Source organism: Drosophila nasuta, chromosome 3 (assembly GCF_023558535.2).
Source record: "Drosophila nasuta strain 15112-1781.00 chromosome 3, ASM2355853v1, whole genome shotgun sequence".
Taxonomy (NCBI): Eukaryota; Metazoa; Arthropoda; class Insecta; order Diptera; family Drosophilidae; genus Drosophila; species Drosophila nasuta.
Genome location: NC_083457.1, coordinates 38,413,761 through 38,435,727, shown reverse-complemented (window position 1 = coordinate 38,435,727; position 21,967 = coordinate 38,413,761). Strand labels below are relative to the sequence as shown.

The window sequence follows — 21,967 nt, the reverse complement described above, 5'->3', positions numbered from 1 at the left end:
TCAATAGTAGACGAAAACATTAAAGTACACAGATAAAGACGAATCATTTCGAATGACATTTAAGTATAGATTATTTTATAAATAGAAGGGTTGAATATAATTCCGTTTAACTTGCATAAAAGACTCTCAGCTTTAGCCGTTTAAATTCGTTGATTCCTTTTCGTAATTCCATGACTCAAGTTGCTCTCAGTTTCAGTTAACAGATATCAATACAATACATATAGTTGGGTATACTTTTGACTACTGGGATTGAAAATTGCACTACTCTACGATCTTTGCTTAGATATGATGTGGCATTGATGCCTTGCCCCTCTCCCCTTCTCTTTACATGCCCTTGTTGAAGCTCAAAGCTGCCCGCAATTTATTGCGTATACGCGGTGAGTTCCAACGATTGCCACCCGCCGAACTGAGACCCACAACTGACCGCAATTCATTGGGCGAGATACCTTCATCGACGTCATCCGCCTCCGTTTTAATCTCCATCTTCTGGACAATCAGACGCACCAACTGATGCTGCTGTTCCAACATGCGACTAATGTCCCGCAACTTGCGACGTTGTCGCTCCAGCTCTGCATTAACCAAATCATCGTTGTTGTCAAAGCCAAACGCATCCATTGCAGCTATTTAGGGAAGCACAGTTTAGAGTTAAATTCGAAAACTGGGAGAGATTGAATACATACAATCATCGGTGAAGGGATTTGAGAACCATTTGCGTAGTATGAAGTCCAAAAAGCCAAGTTTACACTTTGTATCATTGGGATACTCAATCAGCTCCATTTTGTCCACACGCTGCAGCCACACATGTGGCAACTTGCGCTCCAACTCCGTGTGCAGCACTACCTGCATGGCCAGACGCTTCAGCTGGGCATTTCGACGCACTGACTCGATGTCACCAACGGCCAAACCGATGAGCAAGTTCATCAATAGAATGGGCATTAAGACCATGAATACGCCTGTGTAAGAAGAAAGATTAATTAAAGATCTTGAAGAGACAACGCAAGGCGAACTTACTCAGTATCAAGAATGATGTCATCGGGACCTTGAGCTGCTCACGATAGTAAGTGGTCACATAGGTGCCCACAAAGTCCAGCTCACCCAGCATCATCGAGAAAGTACGCAGTAGAGACATGGGTATGTTCGAGAAGGACAAATGATTCGGCTGCGAGTCGATTATCTATAAAGTGAGAGAAATATAAAATGGGTAATTCATCTTTGTATATAACAATATTCGCCATGTTATTTGAATATTATTATGAATTACGATTTAAGTTTTTGGATATTTAAAATTTCGAAAATGATTAGAAATTTCAAATTTAAATACAAATAAACAAGTAAGAATGCTACAGGCTAGTGTGCTCGACTGTGAAATGCAATATTAAAAACCCGGACATCTATCATAAATGTGATAACATGAATGCATTAGATTTATAAGTTTTAAAATTGCATAAAATTGTATAAAAATAACATGTGTATTTTAAAAAACTAAGAAAAAAAAAAATTAATTATGGGTGTTAATTCATCGACATTACTGTATGTAAAGTAGATTATAAAAGCCTCCTCTACGCACCTTCGAGAGCAGTATGTAGAACGCCAGTCCAAAGGCAATGATCAGTATGGAGAATACCATCAGCACCTTGATGAGCGTCTGCAGAATCTCCAAGAACATCACCACATAGATTCCCACCTGATCGAAGCGTTGCAGAAAGAGCAGCAAGCGGAACCAGGACAAAAAGACAGCGATCGCAGCAGCCGAGTAGTGAACCGTGGTGATCTCGCCACCTGGCTTAAAGGTGGGCGCAACCATGACCAGCGCAGAGATTTGGAGCACCCAAGAGATGATGTTGACTGTCTCAACTAAATAGTGCAGACGCTGCTGATAGATCTGTATGAATTCGCGCACCGAATTGAGCAAAATGTAGACGACAATGACGACGGCACAGAAGAGAATGCAGTTGGTGCGATTGATGTGTTCGACACAAGAGTCACGACGCAAACGAGCTGCAGCTAGAGGATCCTTTGAAAGGTTCCTGGCCAATTCATCCCAGCTAAGAATGAGAATATATATTATAGTATTATTAAAATTTAAAACAAGTAAGAAGGCTACAGTCATGTGTGATCGACGGTGAGATAATGCTATCTATTTTAAATATTTGGTACTTTATCAATATACCAAAGTTAACCTTTGATATATTTTTAGTATTTTGCAATATATTAATATGTTATATTTTAAAATTAAAACTTTCTGTAAAATAATAAAAATATGCCAAAGGCTACATTTCGTATATTGATTAGTACTACATTGAAAATAAAGCATCAAATGCAAAATATAACAGACAAAGTAATAATACTAATAATAATAGCGGGTATAAGAATTTGTTCAATTTACCTGCCCTGACAGTATTTGTTGGTGGTTTCATTGCCATTCGAACGCAGCTCAATGTTGTTCATCATCAGCGAGGAATAGATAGTGACAAAGACCAGAAAGATAGAGTACACAAGCAGATTGGCCAAATGAAAGTATTTGCCATACGAGTTCCACTTCATTTGCAGATACTTTTGGCTGAGCGGATGAGCAAGCAACTCAACTCTGCCATGGGTCACCATAGTCTAACAGCATTCCATTGAAAAATATGAAGGATATTAGAAGGAAGTGTTTAAAGCACGATAAGAACAACAACTAATGTAATACTAGTAAAAATACCACAATTACTACAAACTACTATAACTAACATAAGTAAAATCTACAGCAGACAACACCAAAAAAGGGACGATCACAAATGCGCAGACTTTTTTGCATTTATTTTTTTGATTTACATTACAATTATCAAAAATGTAACGAGCACGAGAATTGAAATCTTAGCAGTTAGTACTCTGCCCAGTTCCTGAAGAATTGGGCAAAGTTCCGTTACTGCTGCAACTTTAAATATGGAAACTCACATTCACTACAGACAATGGCGCCGGTCGCCATTTGGGATCGTTAAATTCTTTACGCTTTTCCTCGATTTGCTTGGGTGTCTTTTGATATGGCCCAAATGAATACTTGATCTGGTTGATTGATTGATAGGTTGGATTGGATTGCAGTTTTTGGTTATACAATATCAAAATTTAATAGGGGAAAGGCGTATGTGCATGCATGAAATTGTGTGAAACGTATGAAGCGGACTTAAAAAGCAGAAAAGGGATACTACAAATCGACTCGAGCATTCTAAACTACTTCCATGCGTCTTCATAACATTTTATTTTTTTGGTATTTTCTTTTTTTTTTAAGCTTACATTCAGCGCCGGCAATGGAATGGGATTGGATGTCATAATTGGCTCTCCGGTTTTCTCATCGATCTTAGCAAACATAAAGGGGCATTGCAAGAATGCAAATGAGTATCTAATCTGCACATGCGAAAGAGAGTTCAGCATCAGTTTAAGAGTCGTTCTCAATGAGCATGATTTAAATGAGTGATAAGTGTGAAAGATTCTTCAGGTTCAGCTGGTTTTGGAGCACGATAAAACTTACGTAGAAACTTTTCGAATCCTTCTTACAATTCGCCTTTGTTATACATTTATCCTGCACTGCCTCAAATACCCGCGGCATCGATGCAATCAGCGCCAGGGTGACACAAGGATGCTTGTCGGATCGCAGTGCCATCACCTCGTTGGCACGCTCCTCATGCGTGACCATAGCCAACGCTGCCTCTGGATACTTGTAGTAGATGGCATAGTCGATGGCACTCATGTCCAGCACATTGTAGACCAGCTTGCAGCCCATGGACATGAGCACAGAGATGGCATGCGGCTTGTTTTCCATTGTGGCCAAGTGAAGTGCTGTGTTCTGGAAGCGGATGAGTAAAGCATGCAGTAAATTATTGCATTCAACCAGATTATGTAAATTTGCTACTGATGTAGTTCTAATGCAATTGAACGCAATTGCAAATAACATTTTAGAAATCTAATTACTGTACACAATTAAGCAATGAACATTAATTGCTTACACATTTACATATGAAAGCAACAGAAATTCCATTAAATGTATTTCGGTTGGAGCTTAAATTTCAATAAAATAAAATGTTAATAAATAAATTCAAATGTATGGCTAATTTAATTTAATTTTAAAGAGTTCCCTATTTATATTTTGTTAACGAGTAATCAATTTCAATTTCAAAAAATTACAATTTATAGCTAAACCCAATTCAATTAAAAATTCAAGAGAAAATTGTGAATCTATATTACTGAATGAACCTAATTAACAAGTTGTTATGACTTTCGAATTGAATATTAGTTTGAATATCTTTCTCACAATTAATATGATTTGAAATGCAATATTGTAAGTACCTTATCTAATTTTAATGAGATCGGATTTTCATTTTCCTAATTAAATTGAATTGGAATGAATAACTTTCTTCTTTAATTTTCATGAGAGTTCTATCTAATTTCGTTGAAAACCTATATTTATTTTATTTAAATAAAAATCAACTATTTTAATGGCAAAGTAGAATTAAAAACTAAGCTACTTATGTGAGTCAGGCATTAAACATTTTCACGACTTTCGAACGGAGCCTTAGCTTAGTTTTCTTCTTTGTAAACTATATTCGATGTTGTTCCCCTAATTATCACCCCAAACTTACCCCATCCTTGTCCACCTGATCGAGCAGATGCGAGTGCACCGAGTGCAGCAACTCAATTGTCTCAGTGTAGCCAGACATGGCAGCCAGCTGGAGCGGATTCCGTCCCGAGTGATCGCGATGCAACAATGCGCCACGATTGAGCAGCAGCTGCACCACACGTGTGTGTCCTTGCTGCGAAGCAATGTGTAGCGGAGTCATCCCAGCGCCATCGCTCTCATTGATAATGAACGAACCCTTCTCGGAGTCGAGCAGCTGCCGCACTGTGTTGTATCTTCCATAACGTGCAGCAAAGTGCAATGGACTCTCGTTGTTATTGTTCTTCAGATTAATACAAGCGCCCAGTCGAATGAGATTCTCCAGCGATCGAATGTGACCATCTCGACTGGCATAATGCAAAGGCGAACAGCCCATGTCATCCTTCTCATTGAGCAGCAATTGCAACTGCTGCTGTGTCTGACAATTGGCCACATGCTCAGCAAAATCAGTTAAGCGACCGCCATTCATGATGACAAAGTGCAGCACATTCCTTGCAGCTGCATCCTTCACATCAATGCTGGCTCCAAGTCGAATCAAAAGATGCACTGAGTAGAGTATAAAATATTAATCATTCGCAGTGTTGCCCATTTAGTTTATGTAACTTACCTGTCTTCCAGCCACTACGTGAGGCGGCCAATAGCAGTGGCGAACGATGCTCCTTATCCAGCGCATTGATCTCGGCTCCTTCGTTCACCAAATAAGAAACAATATCCGGATGATCAAACATTGAGGCGCAGTGCAAAGGTGTCATCTTCTGTACGTCGGTGCAGCTCAAGCAAATCCGCTTCTCTAGGGGTTGCATCTCAAACATCAATTTCACTATTTCAATGGCACCCTGATAAAAAGAATTATAAATAATTATATATTATATATATGATATTATTGCAACTTAAATTGTGAATAGATATAGTTTTCATATTATTATAACTTAAACTATAACTTAACTCTAAAATAAACTTAGACCCAGATGCATATTAATAAGTAAAAAGATTTTGGAAAAACAATTGTTGCATTAGTAAGAAAAATAATGTTATGAGAGCCAATGTTCTAAGTATTCTTGATATTCATTTTTGTTTGAGAAGCACAAAATTTTACTATGAAAAATGTTGTTAATAATTACTATCAATGTTGTTTATCCTTTTATCAATTAAAGTTTCACTTTATAGAAACCGACAGCAGTTGAAGGAAAGATGAGGATATAGCGAAAAATTATTAAAAATAATTGGCGTACATTAAGCTAAAATATGAAAGTGAAGTGGCAAAAATATGCAATAATGAAATATATGGGAAAAAGAGGGAAATATGATGACAATATAACGATGCCAAGGCTGCAATTTGGGGGTACAAAATGAAATCGAAATTAAAGCGCAAGTAGCTGCAGCTTAATTAAAATTTATTATATTCATAAATGAAACAAACTTCCGGAATATTTATGGTAACTTCTTCACATGGAGTCGTCACATGGTTTTAATTAACATTCTTAAAGAATGTAAAGCAGTAAACCATGTAAGCTGTCATTAATTCAATTAATCTTCACAGGCAAACCACTTGAAAAGTGTCTTCTATTAATTTTAAAAATATATATTTCCAATAGTATTTGTTTTTTCCTCTTAACACTCACTGACTGCTCTCAAACGCGCTATTTGTCTAACAATTTGCGTACGCATTGCTGCCAGCAACGACTTCCGTAAGAAAGTCACGTTCGTCTAGCACGAATTTGCATAAGAATTTGTCAAATTAAAGTCACAAAAGTATTTACACCTAAGCAAGCGAGAGAGCGAGAGAGACAGTGCGAGAAGCAACTGGCAACAGAGCGACACACACTCTGTTTAACTATGAGTTGTGGGGCAAACAAAGTTGCCACAAGTGTCAGGTAACCAAGGCGAGGCCACAAACGATGTCAGAGCACCTGTTACTCACCTGAGCGCACGCCAAGTGAACTGGCGTCGAGAGATCATGTTGCTGTGTTGATATTTTAGCGCCAGATTTGAGGCAAAGCTCCACAGCCTTAATGTCGCCACCATGAACCGCCGAGTGCAGTGGCACGTTACCCTCCGAGTCGTAGAACGATATCATTTCCTCACGAGTGCAACCGCGTTGCTCGCCCCACTGTAAAGAGAAGGTTTGAATTTTATTTTAGCTTACACAGTTTGAAATATTATGAAATAGTAAATACAAATGGGAAAAAATTTATTATCATCATCATATAAATACAATAATTGAGAAGAATTAAGATTTAGTTTATTGAGCGAAGTCAATGACCTAAAATGTTGATCCGTCTTTTTAACTCTATATTTATGCTACAAATAGAATATATATTCAATAATTAAGAACAATAAAGATTTCGTTCTATGAACAAAGTCATTGACCGACCTAAAATCTGGATCCTTCCATGAATTTGTCTCATTACGTTTAAAACTTAACTGATTAAAAGAGAAATCGAAGAAAAGTTGCGGACAAGTGAAGGGAAATCGATAATAGAACAAATAAACCCGCCGAAATTGATACTTTTTAAAGCAGGCACGCAACACGGCGTATACGTAATTTTCAATAAAAGCAGCAAAACGGGAAAACGCAATGCATAAAAAGGTCAGCTCGCAACGAGGGAGAAAGCGAGCATGACTGACTGGAAAAGTGGGCAGCACTGCAATACGATAAAAGTAAAGTATGTAGATAAAGCGCTTGGGGACTTTTGATGGGCGAGCAAACCACTTAAGGCGCTTGACATCAGATCAAAGTAAAGTTGACCGCTGGACAGCTGTGTAGAGTTGTTACTGGCATGCAAGCATAATATGGGACTACTACAACGAATAATAATATATATACATATTGAGTACTTGTGACTTGCCTGGAAAAAGACCTCCATTGTCTTGGAGCTGGCGTTTTTAGCCGCCTCGTGTATGGGATAATAACCATTGTTGCAAGGTCTACGGGGGCATGCATCGAACTCGGTAATCTGCAAGAGTTGACACAGAGAACATAGAGAGACAGATATACATTACATCACTTGTAAGTGGCACATACACACAAAACAGAGATACGACATAACAAACTTACAGAGGAATGCGAGTAGCACTTGAGAAAAAATATGTAGCATACTTTTGTGCGCATGCAAATTTGCAGTTGAATGAGCATTGTACAAACCTTTCTCGTTCATGATAAATTATTTAGAGTAGCTATGTAAGCGTGTGAGTGTGTGTGAGAGAGAGAGTGTGTGCATGTGTGTGTTTGGGAATTTGATTAATAGCCAATTTTAGTGAGAGAGCGAAAGAACGCATCTACAAGTAAAACAATTATATGTACAAAAAAAAGCTGTAAGGACTCACACCACTTACCAGGATACGAGCACACTCCTCGTGATCATAGATGGCTGCCAAGTGGAGAGCAGTGCGTCCATGCTCGCCACCCTGCTGTATGTCGATAACACTCCGATACTGACCCATCACACGCAACGACTTCACTTTGTTCAACTCCGTCGCCAGATGCACGGGCGCTTGTTTCTTTTCATTCAGCACGCCGGTGTCCACAGGACTGTAGAGTGAAAGGGAAATACTGCAAAAAGAGCTTAATGAGACAAGGCAGCTGGCACTTACATGGAGAGCAAATAGTCCAATGCTTCGTAGGCGTCGCATTCGACAGCAATGTGAAGTGGTGTATTGCCCGCATTGTCCTTGGCATTGAAGTCTGCGAAATGGAATTAATGTAGCAGTTGCAGTTGCAGCTGTTGTTAGCCATTCTCTGTGTTAACTCACCTCCTCGCTGATCGCAGATGTAGCGCAATATGTTGACACGATTTCTGGCCGCCGCCTGATGCGCTGCAGTGCGTCCTTTGCCATCTTTCAGCGTTATACGCGTCGTATCCGCGATGTAGAGACGCTTAAAATCATCCAAGTTGCCCGACTCGGCTGCCTGCAAATGCCAAGAACGTATAGATTTAAAATCCAAAGTGCTAATCAAACTGTTGAAACTAAAAGATAAACATTGCCAGCAGCGAATACGGCTTCAAGCTAAAAACTTTCTTCAACTTTTAACACGCGCCTCACTCAACTTGAAGAAACGACAAACTGGGATACAAGGTGGCACTCTAGTTTAATCAAAATTCTCCAGTAAATTGAACAATGAGTGCGACAACGGTTACATTCATTCATTCATTCATTTAGTTCCGCCTGCCAACAAGCGTAGACAAAGACAAGTCAGCTATGGGAACAGCTCTCTTAATGAAAATGTCTCTTGACGTGCTTTTTTTTGCTGTTTTTCCATGCTTTGTCTTGGCCATGGCCTCTTGCAAAATATTGTTGCGCTCTTTTCGACTGGCAACAACAAACCAAATGTACAGCAACTAAATCAGTTTGTCAGTCTCGAGTTGCATGTTGACAAAGTTAGTTGGAATTTCCTTGGCCCAGCGATTACCTGCATAAACTCGTCGACGTGTATCTTGGGCGCTGAAGACATCCGCAAGATGCGCGCCCATTTGTTGGACAGATTCAGTGGCCCCATCGATGTCAGCTCAGTGCCGCGCACCCAACCGTTAATCAGAAACCGCAACGAGCTGATGACCACCTCCCTTTTGGGTGCCTCCGTGTCGCTCGTCATGCTCTCAGGTACCAATTATTACATTTCATTCACTTTCTTTTATGACTCTCTAAGTAAATTAAATTCATGTTTGCTCAGCTACTTTGTTTCGTTTAGTTTGCAGGTACTTCTCTAAAATGGATAATTTCAGGAATAAGCTCTTTGCTTGGCTAATACTACTTCAAAGTATTTCAAAATTATGTTACTGCTCTAAAATAAAATATATAATTTAAAGAGTTGTCTTTTTTCTTAGATACTACAAGTTTAATGTATTTTAAAATGACAGGACTTCTCTAAAAGACAATTTTGTAAACATTCCAGTTTATTGTCTAATAAGTTGTATTTATTTATTTAAAATGATCTAAAATCACTGTACTTCTTTACTTCATCTTTAAATTACTAGAAAACCATATATCCTTAGGTCTCTTTTAAAAAATACGATTTAAAAATACTTGTAGTTCTTTATTTTGTCTACAACATCTCTTAGCTATTTTCAAAGCGCAAGAATGCGTTGGCTCACTTTAATCTTTTTTTGGAGCACAGGTTGAAAGTATCTTGTTTTATCGAATATTTAAAATCTATATATACTAAAATATAATTTCAAATTAATTAATTTGATTGTATAGAGCTTTTGTGAAGCACTAGAAATAATTTGATAGATAAAAAATGCTCTTGAAATTCTGATGCGTAAAATTTCTCCTTATTACGAGTGAAATACATTGATGGTTATGAAATATATATTGAAAGTACATATGTAAATATTAAATACAATATTGTAAAAATCCTTCCGTTTTTATGAGAAATTTAATTGAAATTTATATGAGTTTTTATAATTTTTTAAACTGTGCTGAGCTTTTTTTACTAAATTATTATATATTTCTACAATGTTATATGTTTACGTCTATTTAATTTCTTTGCCACAAATTGAAAATGCATAGAAATAGCGAAACTATTTAAAAACCGAATTGATTTCATTCCTTCCAACTACAAATTCAATTTCTTAATGCCTTAGGCGCTTCTTCCGTTTCCTCTTTGTATTTTTATAATTTTTTTTTGTTACTTTCTCAATCACTTTGATTCAATTATTAATTGCAATTCATCGTGTTTCACACTGTTAACTTGTCTTCACATTAAAACAATTGTCTGGCGCTTATCCGTTTGCCATCTTTATCTGTCGTTATGCCGCACACGAGAAGTTCCGTCGAACTGAAATCTCGGTGCGAGCTGTCGTTGCTTTTATATCCTGTGCGTGAACCGAACGCCATTTTGCCATCGGCAAGGATTTACTGGCAACGCGTGGTGAGTTTCATTCAATTCGCGAGTCAATTTTCATTTTGTTTCAATTTGAGGCAATGTGCGTGTTTCGTGTGTTGTTGTCTGTTGCATGTTCGACTTGTTGCGTTTGTTGTGCTGACAGCAGAACTTGTTGCGTTGCGTGTGATGTTATCTTTTAGTGATTTCACGTTATCCACTTTTATGTAAGCACCGATTATGTTATACCGAAAGCAAGCAAAGATTGTGCTTTATATTTCCCCATATTGCCATTGGGGGATTATCGGTCAGACAGAGCTTTATCACTTAACGAGCCGAGTTTAAATGTCAAGCTTACCCTTAGTATCCTGAAAGGACTGTCACGCAACAAGCAAACTTGCTCAGCAGCTGGCTCCGCTGGCAGAATGGCCTCCAATGGAGTATCCATATCGTCACCGCCAATTTCCACACGCTTGGGACCTGCGCTGCGTTCGATAATCATCGAGAATATCCAATACTATAAAAAGAAAGTTGATTAAAGAGAAAGCGAGTAAGAAAACTACAATCGAGTGTGCTCGACAGTGAGATGTCCGCTACCCGTTCTCAATGATAACAAAACAATGCGGTATTTTCATATAAATATACCAAATTAATATAATATATCAAAAACTGCTGAAACGTACATAATGGTATGCTTGGTATATTGCAATACTACTAGGATTACTACTACAGTACCATATATACCAGTACCAAATATACCAAAATAATATACCATAAAAATACTAAAATGTATATTCAGTATATTGTATTGGTATACATGTATATTTTTAAGAAATGCTGAATTATACATAAATGAATATTTGGAATACTAATATACTATTACTATTACTACTATATAATCATTTAAACATACCAAATAAATATACCGAAAAAATAATAGAATATACTGAAATGTATATTGGGTATATTGATACTCTACTACCATTACTATTACTACTGTAAATATACTAAATAAATATACCGAAAAAATAATGGAATATACTTTGGTTTATTGTTTGGTATATTGTTTCACTACTACCATTACTATTACGGTATTATTGTTTAAATATACCAAAAAATATCACGAAATGTATATTTGGTACATTGATATACCCAGTAGTCATACGTGTTCATACTGACGGACGGACAGACAAGCCCTATAGATAGCGTGTATAAAAAGAGTTGGCTTTATAACTGACCTTGCTGTTGCGTTGACTGGTGCTGGAGCTGCTGTTACTTCGTGTCTTGGGCAGCAACTTGGGCTGTGCTTCCATCAGATCTGGTGGCGACAGAGCCGAGCATTGGGCATTGTACACACTGTTGAAGAGCTTGGGCATGCTGAGATCAGTCTCTGTGGAATCCGCTTGATCCGCTGAGCGATCCAAGCCAATAACTGCTGATGAAATGGTAAAGGGCCGCGAATTGCGACTAGCAAATGGCGTCAATATTTATTAGAGAGACAGTTATTTCACAATGCTCGTAATCCGGTGCACAATTATCAGTCGCAATCAGTTGACTAATTAGTTATTGATTGGCCTAAACGTTACCATTCTCCTCCCTTCTTCCTTCCCTTACATTACGCGTGCCTTTTTCGCTACGCTATTTAGATAACTCGTCGTCACATGATACAGTGATAATGCTCAGTCTCCCCTTCCTTGGAATTAACTAGACAAACAAAACACATCGTGTGACGCGTCGAGTCGCGTCGCGTCACGTTTGGGGCAACTGTACCATGACACTCGATATGTGGTACAATGAATAACACTGCCAATTTTTTTTCCGAGCCGTTTAAGCACTCTAGTATTATGTGAGCTTATTCGTTTATTCCTCACAGAGTCAACGTTCGTTATTCGTCATTTTTACGAGTATTATGGGCCGCCTCCCAAAGGACTTGAAGTGTAACGAAACCGCATTAAGCGACAATGGCTAATTAAAGAGTTGTTTATTTTTGGCAGACACTGTCAACTGTTTTGAACTCTTGAACCCATTTGCATAATACGCGACACACCCACTCGCAACACCTGCTGAACGTTTCCCTTCTCTGCACCTGAATTCTTCCAGCTTCATTTTGCGGCAGGACAAAAGTAAACCGACAGCGTCAAAGACTCAAGAACAACTAATTCTAGTTTTCGAAAAACTATAACTACTTTTGATTTATTGGACTTGCTCGATAATTACATTCAAACGATCTCTATCAGCATCGCGATTAGAATCCAAGTGGAATTGCATGTTTTGTAAGCAAGGACTCATTTGGCTAATGAAAATATGAGAATGTCCTGTGGCAAAAAATCGAAGTGTGCTGCCTATTGCAAATGCTATCTACTCTGATTAGTCAATTGGCTTATCGAGTGAGTGATGAGTCGATGAAATTTGAGTCGGGATTCCTATTCAATTAGTCAAAGTGGGGTCAAATGGCAAACAAAGCAGCACGCTATTTTCTGCCGGAATATCAATAATTCAGCAATAACAGACACAAATTATAGACAAGCCAATTATTTAATAGTCTAGCAATTTAGCGCACTTTTCTTCCGGAATTTAATTTCAATAAATGAAAAAGGCACCTAAAATATAATATGTACTATATATCATTTAAAATATACTCCAAATGTTTAAAGAGATAATAAATTTCTACAAACCACATAATCCTTAAAACACTTCTCATTAAGAATTTAATAAAACTGACACTCAAATTGAATAAATATTATATTATTAATATATTTGGAAAATTTGCTATTGTAAATAGAATATAAGTTAGAAATACTCAAATTACGTTGACTAAATAATTAAAACCTGAAAGCTATGTTATCAATATCTACTATTGTACTCAGTAATATATACTTCCTATAATATTCCATATTGTACCATATGTGTGGTAAGATTATTTACCTGTTGTGTTTTCAGGCGCAAAATTTCGGTTTCAAATATTCTCTCAGCAACTTTTGCCTCGATAGCAAAAAAAAAACTTTAAAAATGTCTTTTGCCAGTTTTTAGTCCGCGAATAACTCACATTTTTTTATTTAATCCCTAAAAGACAAATATTTGTTATATTATTAATACAAATATAAAATGAAAATAGCAAAATATAATTAAGCTAAATTCAGTAATTTAATTTTCCAGATTTTCACTTTATATCGAAAATTGTTAGCCACAAATCACATTTTTTTTAACACACATTCACTTTAAATTTTACGTAAAACCTAATTAATTTTTTTCTTTAGCATTATTCAACTAAGATAGACAATAACTTTTTGGAATTAGCAATTAAATATTTTTATGCAAAGACCCGCAGAAAGTATGCCATATGTTTCGATTCCAGCACGAAAACAAAAAGGAAACGCAATGAGCTGAACTGAACTGAACTGAGCTGAACTGGAGTGATGAGGTTGATATTGATGTTAGCAGGACGAAGCACTCGAGGAAGCACTACAACATCCCTTTAATAGTTATTTGGAGGTGCGAAAATTGTGTATTTCATTGACAGCTCGTCTTTCGTCCGCTCGTTAATCACACGACACTTTAATTATAAAACGTAATTAACTGCTTTTCACTGCAGTTACACAAACTAGTTAATAAATGTTATATTTTTGTGATAATTTTTCTTTTTTTTCCTTTTTGTTTTTTGTACCGACAGCTTCGCTGGCTGGACTCGAACTGAACTCTCTAGCCTGTTGACTAGCGGCTGTAATATGAGTTCAGTTGGCACTTGGGACTGGGAGTGCGAATACGAAAGCTAGACTATGTAGTTAGTTAGTTGGCGACTGATAAGCACGTTGTTGTTGGCAGCCTTTCGTCAGCCTTTTGTCACCCGGTTAACTCGATTGTGGGGCTCGTCGTCTTGCCTCGGACAACTCGATGCTTCTCTCTCGACGCTTCCATGTGTCGTCGTGCGCCGTCAATGAGACACATTTGCTATTGTAATTAAACAGTTAACACATACTACACATATGTGTCTGTAAATGTATTCAGTCCCTACATCCATGAAATTACTGTGCTGTGTTTGCTGGTGGTGAAATATTCAAACAACAGCCAAAAGGAATTCAGAACTGTTTTGCAAATTTGCCTTCATCAATAAAGTAATTGCTATTGAAATAGGGTTTATAAAATACTACTCTATCTTAGCTGAACTCTGGTCTATTCCAAAGTTTATTGCGATCATTCATTACGCAGCTGCCTTTGGGGAATAGGTTGTAAATTTAATGTGACAAATTCCTGAAATAGTTTGTCTCTCGTGAGTTCAAAATACTTTTATAAATGACGCACTTCAAATAAATGATTTGCGATAAACCAACAACAAAGTTAAAGCATTACAAAATATATTAAAAAAATCACAATTTCTATCCTTAGTAACTAATATTTTTAACTATTTTAAAACTTTTATTAATAAATAATTTATTTAAAATAAAGAAAGCATGTACAAATAGTCGGTGCAACAATCTTTATAAAAAACACTTATCACCCACATTAGTAATTGTATTTAAGTAATCAACAAATGCCGCGTAGATCTTTGCGATATGGAATAAGAAAATTAATTAATCGAAAGCGTTGAAGAAAAAAATCACTCCAGCGGTATAGACATCAGATGATTCGGTAGATTGGAAAAGAAAATAACCAAACCCAAGCCAAGCAGAACCATAAAGACGAATATGAAAACATATTTTCTTATTTGCGGCCAAAATATCAAATGTAGTGACTTGAATGGATGTGTCCAAGGGTTGAAGGAACTCTCAGGACGACTAGAACAGACAGAAATGAAGATTATCTTAAGGTAAACAATTTTTGGAAGTATACCTAGGACGCTCTAGCGCCATAGGAGGATCATGACCAACGCCAGCAGGTGAATTTGAGGCCTCTGTCTCCGTGCAAATGTCAATCTGCAACTCCATTTTGCCCTGCAATAGAGTCTAAGAATAAGTCAAGTTTATCTATATAACTTACAGTTTACCCCATGTGTAGTTGGTATGCCAGCGCGTCCTGGACATCCTTGTAATGGGAACCATCCCTTGACGGATTTGCGCGTAAAAAGATTGAGACGTTTCCTTTTACTAGAAAATAACTGGCATTGCTTGTGTGTATAATAAGGTTCTGGCAAATTCGATAGATTGAGCTCCAAGGCACCCAGATACTCGTCTCGCGTGATGAAATCCTTGTCCCAGACCTGCAAATAGACAATGGGCGGTGTCTTGATTTCGATCTCCTCAAACAGCCCGCCTTTGCGCCGTATGACCATCTAAAGTTTAATGAGCAAACTCATTAATTAATATACGTATTTCGCGTATTGTATTGCAATTAGAGAAGGTACTAAGGGTAAGGTTAAGGTTGGGTTGGCTAACCTACCATGTCCTCATTGGGCGAATACTTGAGGGTAAATACCATGCGCCAATTAAAAACCGCTTCGCCGCCGAACGAACGAAAATGTATATCGGTCGTTTGACGCTTGTTCACATTCTGGCACCAGCTGTGAGAGGGGCACAGAAAATGTTCATAATTGCATATCATTTACAGTTTGCTGGCTGAGGTCAGTTATCTGCTCTCCGCCCAGTTACGTTCCCTTTAATTCTAACCTTACCCGGTCACATAGATGTCGCTCATTAGTTTGCCAAATATATTCCTATCGCCAAAGGGAATGCTGTTTAGATTCTTGACCACAATGCGCACCTCGTAGGTAATTGGCGCTGTTGGCGTTATGTCGATGTGCGTTGGAATGAACATGCTCGCCTTGAACAGCTCTATCCACATCTGGATTTTGCCCTGAAAAAGGAGAAGCATTATAAACTGTGTTGAAAATAGAGTATTATTATTTGGAAATGTAGCTGAGAGTTTTAAAGTAATTGAAAGCATTAAAAAAATAACTAAGAGCTTTACAAGTTAAAGCTGTACGAAGCTTAAGACTTTTAAAGAACTAAGAGCTTTATCCGGATGACCGTCCGTCCGCTAGCTTCTAGGTAAGGTTCCTTCCCAATTTTGAAGATATCTTAGATGCACTAAGGACAACTATAAATAAATTAACGAAATAAAAGTAGTATATATTATAAATAAGAGCACTAAAGTATTTTAGGTATGCTTTCCTGTGACCTTTTTCCTACATGGACTGTTTTATCGAATTATAATGCTTAGTAACTACACAAAAGATGTTAGCTCTTTATCTATGTAAAACATCGCAATTACTGTTTAATATATTTAAACCTATCTTATCACACCTGTTCCACTCCTGGGTAGTCATCGTGATACAGCGAGCGCGTCTCCACATGCTCCGGCACCAGCTTGTAGCCAAATGAAGGCAGCTTGTCTAGATTCCTGAGCACCGTCAGACTCAATCTTTCATGTAGATCCTCAGCTGCTAAGGAAGTCAATTACAATCACAAGTTAACCTAATCAAATACCTACACTTCGCTATAATTGTCTCATCCCCAAAGAGCATGCCATCCACCTCGATGACATTTCCATAGAAGTATGGTGGCTGAATTCCGACCTGCTGGCAAAGATTCTCGAGTATCTCCGAAGGCATATAGATGTCATGCCACTGATTGTAGCCCACTTGGGAGTACTCTTTGGGTATGCCCACCATCGCATGATGTTTGCTATGCCAACGATCCTCCAGATCGATGTGCGTGGCTCCAATCAAATCATCCTTGCGCTTGTCATGATCATAGAGCACGAGTTCGAGTATGGGATCAGCTGGCAATGAGGCATCCAATTCAAAGAAGCGTCCGAAAATGGGATTACTTTGATTGGGCACATAGTGCGCCCGATCCGAGACCATTTTGCCACCCAACGACAGTTTTACATAACAATCCGATTCGGAGCTCCAATCTCTCGGACGTATTTGCAAACCCTGCACCACATAGACGCGCACAGTTAGATGCACCGTCTCTGTGATAGTCTTGATCATGGTCTGGTGATGTGGACTCATGGCAGCAGCCAAGGGACGCAGCATATCCCCGCCTCCAGCATCACAAGGCGGAGCCGCACATTGACATGGCGTCAACTTGATTTGCAGCTTGAGTGTGGCATAAATATCCTCCTTAGGCGGACCATACTTCTTGAACTTGACGCCATGTACGAGCGGCACGGGCACAGCCCAATCCTGCAGGAAACCAAACTGCGGCTGCTGCTCTAACTCATTGGAATAGATAACCAAACTGTGCTTGCACAGATGCGTGCGATCGTGCAAATCATCGTGCACCGAATTGTAGAATTTTGTCCACCAAGTGAAACGTTTATCCTCGTGCAAATCACTCGACTCAGCGTATTCATCATACTTCAGCGCCAGCTTGTTGGCAACGGTTGCCGCATTAAGTCCCAAGGCAATCTTAATGCGCCTCCAGCAGCTATTACTTTTAGTCACTCGTTCGTCTTCCATCTCTTCCAACGCTGTCTCTTCATCGTAGTCCATCGTTATAATTGAGGATTGATCATGGCTATCATCGCTATATTCCGGTAACTTGACGCACTTTGTGCTTCTCTCCTTTTTGCAAAAAACTCGTGGAACTGGGCACTAGAGCAGCGCCAAGCGTGGACTCCTTATTGAAGGCATTTACTACCACATCGGTGGCTACCATCGCGGGCCAATACTCTTGCTGATCGGGCAGACTCTGCAAAGGCATTATATGAATATATTCACCTCAAGAACTTCACTTATTTACCACAACACCAGAGGCATAGGCCACCAGAAAGTTAATGCTGTTGCGCACTCGGGAAGTGGAAAGTCCGCTGGTGAGCACCAGATCAGCCATCATAATCTTAGCTCGTCGTTTACCCACCGAGCTAAGCATGCTCTTGGTGTAATTGCGCAGTCCCACAAAGATAACTTCCAAGCTGGCGGAAGGAAAAAAAAATAAGTGAGTTTGATAATTGCACTATATAATTTACAGGTATTCAGAATATACAAGACGGGCATGACAAATGGTATTAAATACTAGATTGATGGACAGACAGATATATAGATAGATAGATAGGTAGATAGATAGATAGATAGATAGATAGATAGATAGATAGATAGATAGAAGTAATAGATGTAAGTGGAAATAAATCATGTAAGAAAACTTGCATAGATGCATATTGCATAATTAAAATCCCTTTGCATACTCACACATAATTCAACATGTTCGGTCTTATATCCAATGGAATACCCATTTTTAATTCCGCCTGCTTCTCAACCTTGTACACATCAGTCTCTCCAACAAGTTCCGTAAACTCAGCGGACATAAGCACCTCAGCCAGGACGATGCCATCCCTGGCAACTGGCACCCATTTCAAAGGAGGCGGCGATATCGACTTCAACTTCTGCAGCTTGGTCAAAGCACTTCGCTGCCAACATTTGCCGCCATCTCCCCAACCGGACTCGTTTTCGATTTCTCCGCTAATCACACTGACAACAGTTTGTCCACTGCCCGATAATTCTGATTCGTTGCTATAGAACTCTATGGAAACGAGTGGTGGATTCTGCAGATACCAACTGATACTGCCCGGCAAAGCGAGCACCTTGAAGCTAATCACAGCATTCCAGATGGGAGAAAGCGTAGCCGGAGCTGTTTGTGTCTCGGCTGCCTGCTCGGCAAAGTAAACCGAGACATGACCATCAGAAAGCGGTTTGTGCTCAGCGCCAGGACGCACCTTTGCCTGATGCACATAAACCTGACAGCTGATGAAGGTTTGCACCACATTCGGTTGCCAGATCATAAAGTCATCTGACGACCAATCTCCAGCAATGCAGGAGAGAAACTCGCGACGCTCTCGATCGAGTACAATGGAGATACAACCGAGAATAACGCCAACGTTGCAACCACAGTTGCCACAACTATGTGTGCAACCGAGGCTCTTAAAGACAAAGCTTTTGGCTTTCCAGCATTGATTGGTTGACTGATACTTTTGCAGTTTCTGTATAAACAGAAAGTGTTTGGCATTGAGGCGACAAGTTCCCAGCATCTTGCCACCTGCACTCAAGGTGAGCAACAACTCGGGCCAATCATCCTGCACACGCAGTGAATTGGCCAACGAAGTAATCTCGCCAATCAGACGCTGCACCTCGTTCACAATGTCCACAATGATGGCATCCAAATGCTCCTGAAAGCTGAACTTCAATTTCTGGCGCAGCGCACGCAATTGATGCGCCAACTTGACGAAGAAATCCTGCAGAAAGTGCTGACGATTCTTGTCCCATCTGGTGGCATCCTCACCCAAATCATGGCTGAACTGACTCTTGGCAAGACCTTCTTTTAATTTGCTGATGATGCTGTGTAGCAAGAACTTGAGGCACTTAGATTGATTGCTCACCTCATTGGGATACTTGAGCTGATAGACGCGAAAGATGTCCAGCTCAGAGCGCTAAAATATTTCAGAATTTAATATCAATTAGGAAAATATAAGTAACTTCCCTTACCATAAAATTAATAATGTCTATGATTAGGAAATCGCTGACAAACTTCAATCGATTATCCGGCAATCGCAGCTTAAACAAACAGGACCGAAAAGGCGAGTCCTGTCGAAAGCATTTCGTTTGCATTGGGGTACGAAATTTTCCTGGCGGGGTCTTTAATGTTCCCACAAGATCATTGGAGGACTTTTCCGACAGCTTCACCATAAACTTGTACGAATTGGAGCTGGTGTGAATGTTGTTGCCCAGCAAAGGAAGAAACTCCACAAAGAAATTCTCATCCGTCGTGTTGCGAGTGTCGGTGAAACTGTCAATTGTCTTGGTAATCAGCACATGGGAGGGACGGTCCTCGCTCAGCATATGGGAATCCAACTCCATGAGGATGCGTCCCACATAGTTCAAGGGATTCACAGGATCGTAAAGATGCAAATATGTGGGACCCAACGAAGGTGTGTCTTAAAAAATATATATTAAAATTGGAGAGATATATGTTTAATGGGATTAAAAACTCACCATGGAAAGCAATTTCCTCAATGGAAACTTCGTATTCAGCGACACATTTCCATTGCAGATGCTCGTGCAGGAAAATGAGTATTAGGAAACGTTGAGCCAAAGAGGGATAAACCCAGGCAAAGGTAAACTCCAGATTCCATTCAGGCGTCATAGTGTTTTTGGCCACTTGAGTTTTAGCCTAGCAAAGTGGAGATTTTAATTTAAATAAATTAGCAACACATAAAGAAAATAAGTTTTACAGATTCTGGATTTTTTAAATATAAATTTAACTCTTTTAACATAAAAAGTTAAGTTTATAAAAATAAAATATGGATAGAAAATATTTGAAATACGTTATTTTTCAATGTCTGTTAAAAATTGTGTTATAACTTGTTTAACTAATTGAAATCGAAATTAGTATTACTGTAAATTAAATTAAAATAATTTTTCTTTACAACTACATAAGTTACCTTAAAGCCCGCGAAAGACACTTGTAACATGTAGTTGCTCTTCTTTACGAAAATCCCTTTATATAATCGAAGAAAGTAGCGAATGTTGCTCTGTGTGTACGATTCCACATCATGAAGCAGATTGCTGTGAAGCTTAATTAAGAAAATCTTTAAAGCCATCTTAAATTGTGATTCACATACCTTTTAATATCATCAAAATTCTGCGTGGTTATGTACTTGTTTATGTTCTCTGGCCCGAGATCATCTTGGGTTATGCCAGTCTTTACTGCACTGTGCTGAGATATGATGGCCAAATCGATTTGCAAATGCGCGTTAGTTTCTTTGACATCTTCGCCTGGCGGTTCTTCGCTAATAGGGGCTTCGAGTTTTCCCCATTTCTTGAAATAACTATGACTGGGCTGACTCCAGACGCTGTGCAAGTCAATGAGGAGCTCACCCAAAGTAACATTCTTCTTATAGAGCAAATATTTTTTTAGCTCAAAGAGTACAGTCAGACGTAATAGTTCAGTAAGCGTACAGTGAAACTCAAATACAAAGTACTGAGTAATGAAATAAATATTGAACCCATTTACAATTAATTTGTAGCAAAACTTACCTCATTAAAGAAGGGATTTTCTGAATTCGAATGCGTCTTTGTGTTTTTGCTTATCTTATCCAAACTTATTTTTACATACAGGTCACCTGTGTAGACACCTGTATTTGCTGCCTTATGCACCGTAATGCATATCAAAAACTCTTGCGGCGCTCCAGCAAAGCAATCTTCCATTAAATTCATTTTGATTGATAAAATAAAATTCACCTTTTTATACTGACAGAAAAAGAGTTTGAATATTTCAATAATAACGTTTAACAACTACTTCCAGCAGTCTGGCAACACTCTAAACGTGATTTACACCACGACCACTCTTCAAAAGCTACACTTAAAAGCGCTTGACCCAGAGCGGCAAGTTCACCACAAAAGCTTTCGCTGACAAGATGTGGCCATGTTGTTATTGTTTGTGGTTGTCATTTGAAGTTACTGTGAAGCTTTCAGCTGGCCCAACCAGCTATTTTTGTGCGTGTGTGTACGTAACGTTCGTTATATTTGTGTTTGTGCAGCCGCCCAAGGGCGTTCAAAA

General features: G+C 38.7%; 2 protein-coding genes across 5 annotated transcripts; both read right to left on the bottom strand.

Annotated features, from left to right (window-relative positions):
* Nucleotides 1-34: 34 nt before the first annotated feature.
* Nucleotides 35-13,512, bottom strand: LOC132794394 (transient receptor potential cation channel subfamily A member 1). Of its 4 annotated transcripts, XM_060804821.1 has the most exons (18): nucleotides 13,401-13,512; nucleotides 11,714-11,942; nucleotides 10,834-10,992; nucleotides 9,063-9,248; nucleotides 8,405-8,561; nucleotides 8,246-8,336; nucleotides 7,988-8,183; nucleotides 7,501-7,608; nucleotides 6,573-6,761; nucleotides 5,259-5,487; nucleotides 4,617-5,197; nucleotides 3,509-3,823; nucleotides 3,274-3,384; nucleotides 2,387-2,607; nucleotides 1,568-2,045; nucleotides 1,012-1,174; nucleotides 681-953; nucleotides 35-620 (listed from the first exon to the last, which is right to left on the bottom strand). In XM_060804821.1, exons 2-18 carry the CDS (start codon nucleotides 11,849-11,851, stop codon nucleotides 325-327), a joined length of 3,891 nt encoding a protein of 1,296 aa, XP_060660804.1. In that variant the 5' UTR covers nucleotides 11,852-11,942; nucleotides 13,401-13,512; the 3' UTR covers nucleotides 35-324. The 4 variants fall into 4 exon arrangements, with proteins under 4 accessions (XP_060660804.1, XP_060660801.1, XP_060660802.1 ...); XM_060804818.1 differs by lacking the exon at nucleotides 9,063-9,248 and having other exon boundaries at nucleotides 13,401-13,511; XM_060804819.1 differs by lacking the exons at nucleotides 10,834-10,992; nucleotides 11,714-11,942; nucleotides 13,401-13,512 and adding an exon at nucleotides 10,285-10,411 and having other exon boundaries at nucleotides 9,063-9,356.
* A 1,430-nt stretch (nucleotides 13,513-14,942) lies between these two features.
* On the bottom strand, nucleotides 14,943-21,649 carry LOC132792213 (otoferlin). The gene is given in 15 exon segments (XM_060801473.1): nucleotides 14,943-15,247; nucleotides 15,303-15,403; nucleotides 15,457-15,741; nucleotides 15,849-15,969; nucleotides 16,081-16,262; nucleotides 16,712-16,848; nucleotides 16,899-17,982; nucleotides 17,984-18,106; nucleotides 18,158-18,329; nucleotides 18,604-19,838; nucleotides 19,894-20,342; nucleotides 20,401-20,578; nucleotides 20,850-20,973; nucleotides 21,030-21,388; nucleotides 21,445-21,649. Coding segments are annotated over 15 exon segments (4,908 nt in total). The 5' UTR covers nucleotides 21,625-21,649; the 3' UTR covers nucleotides 14,943-15,069.
* Nucleotides 21,650-21,967: the final 318 nt, after the last annotated feature.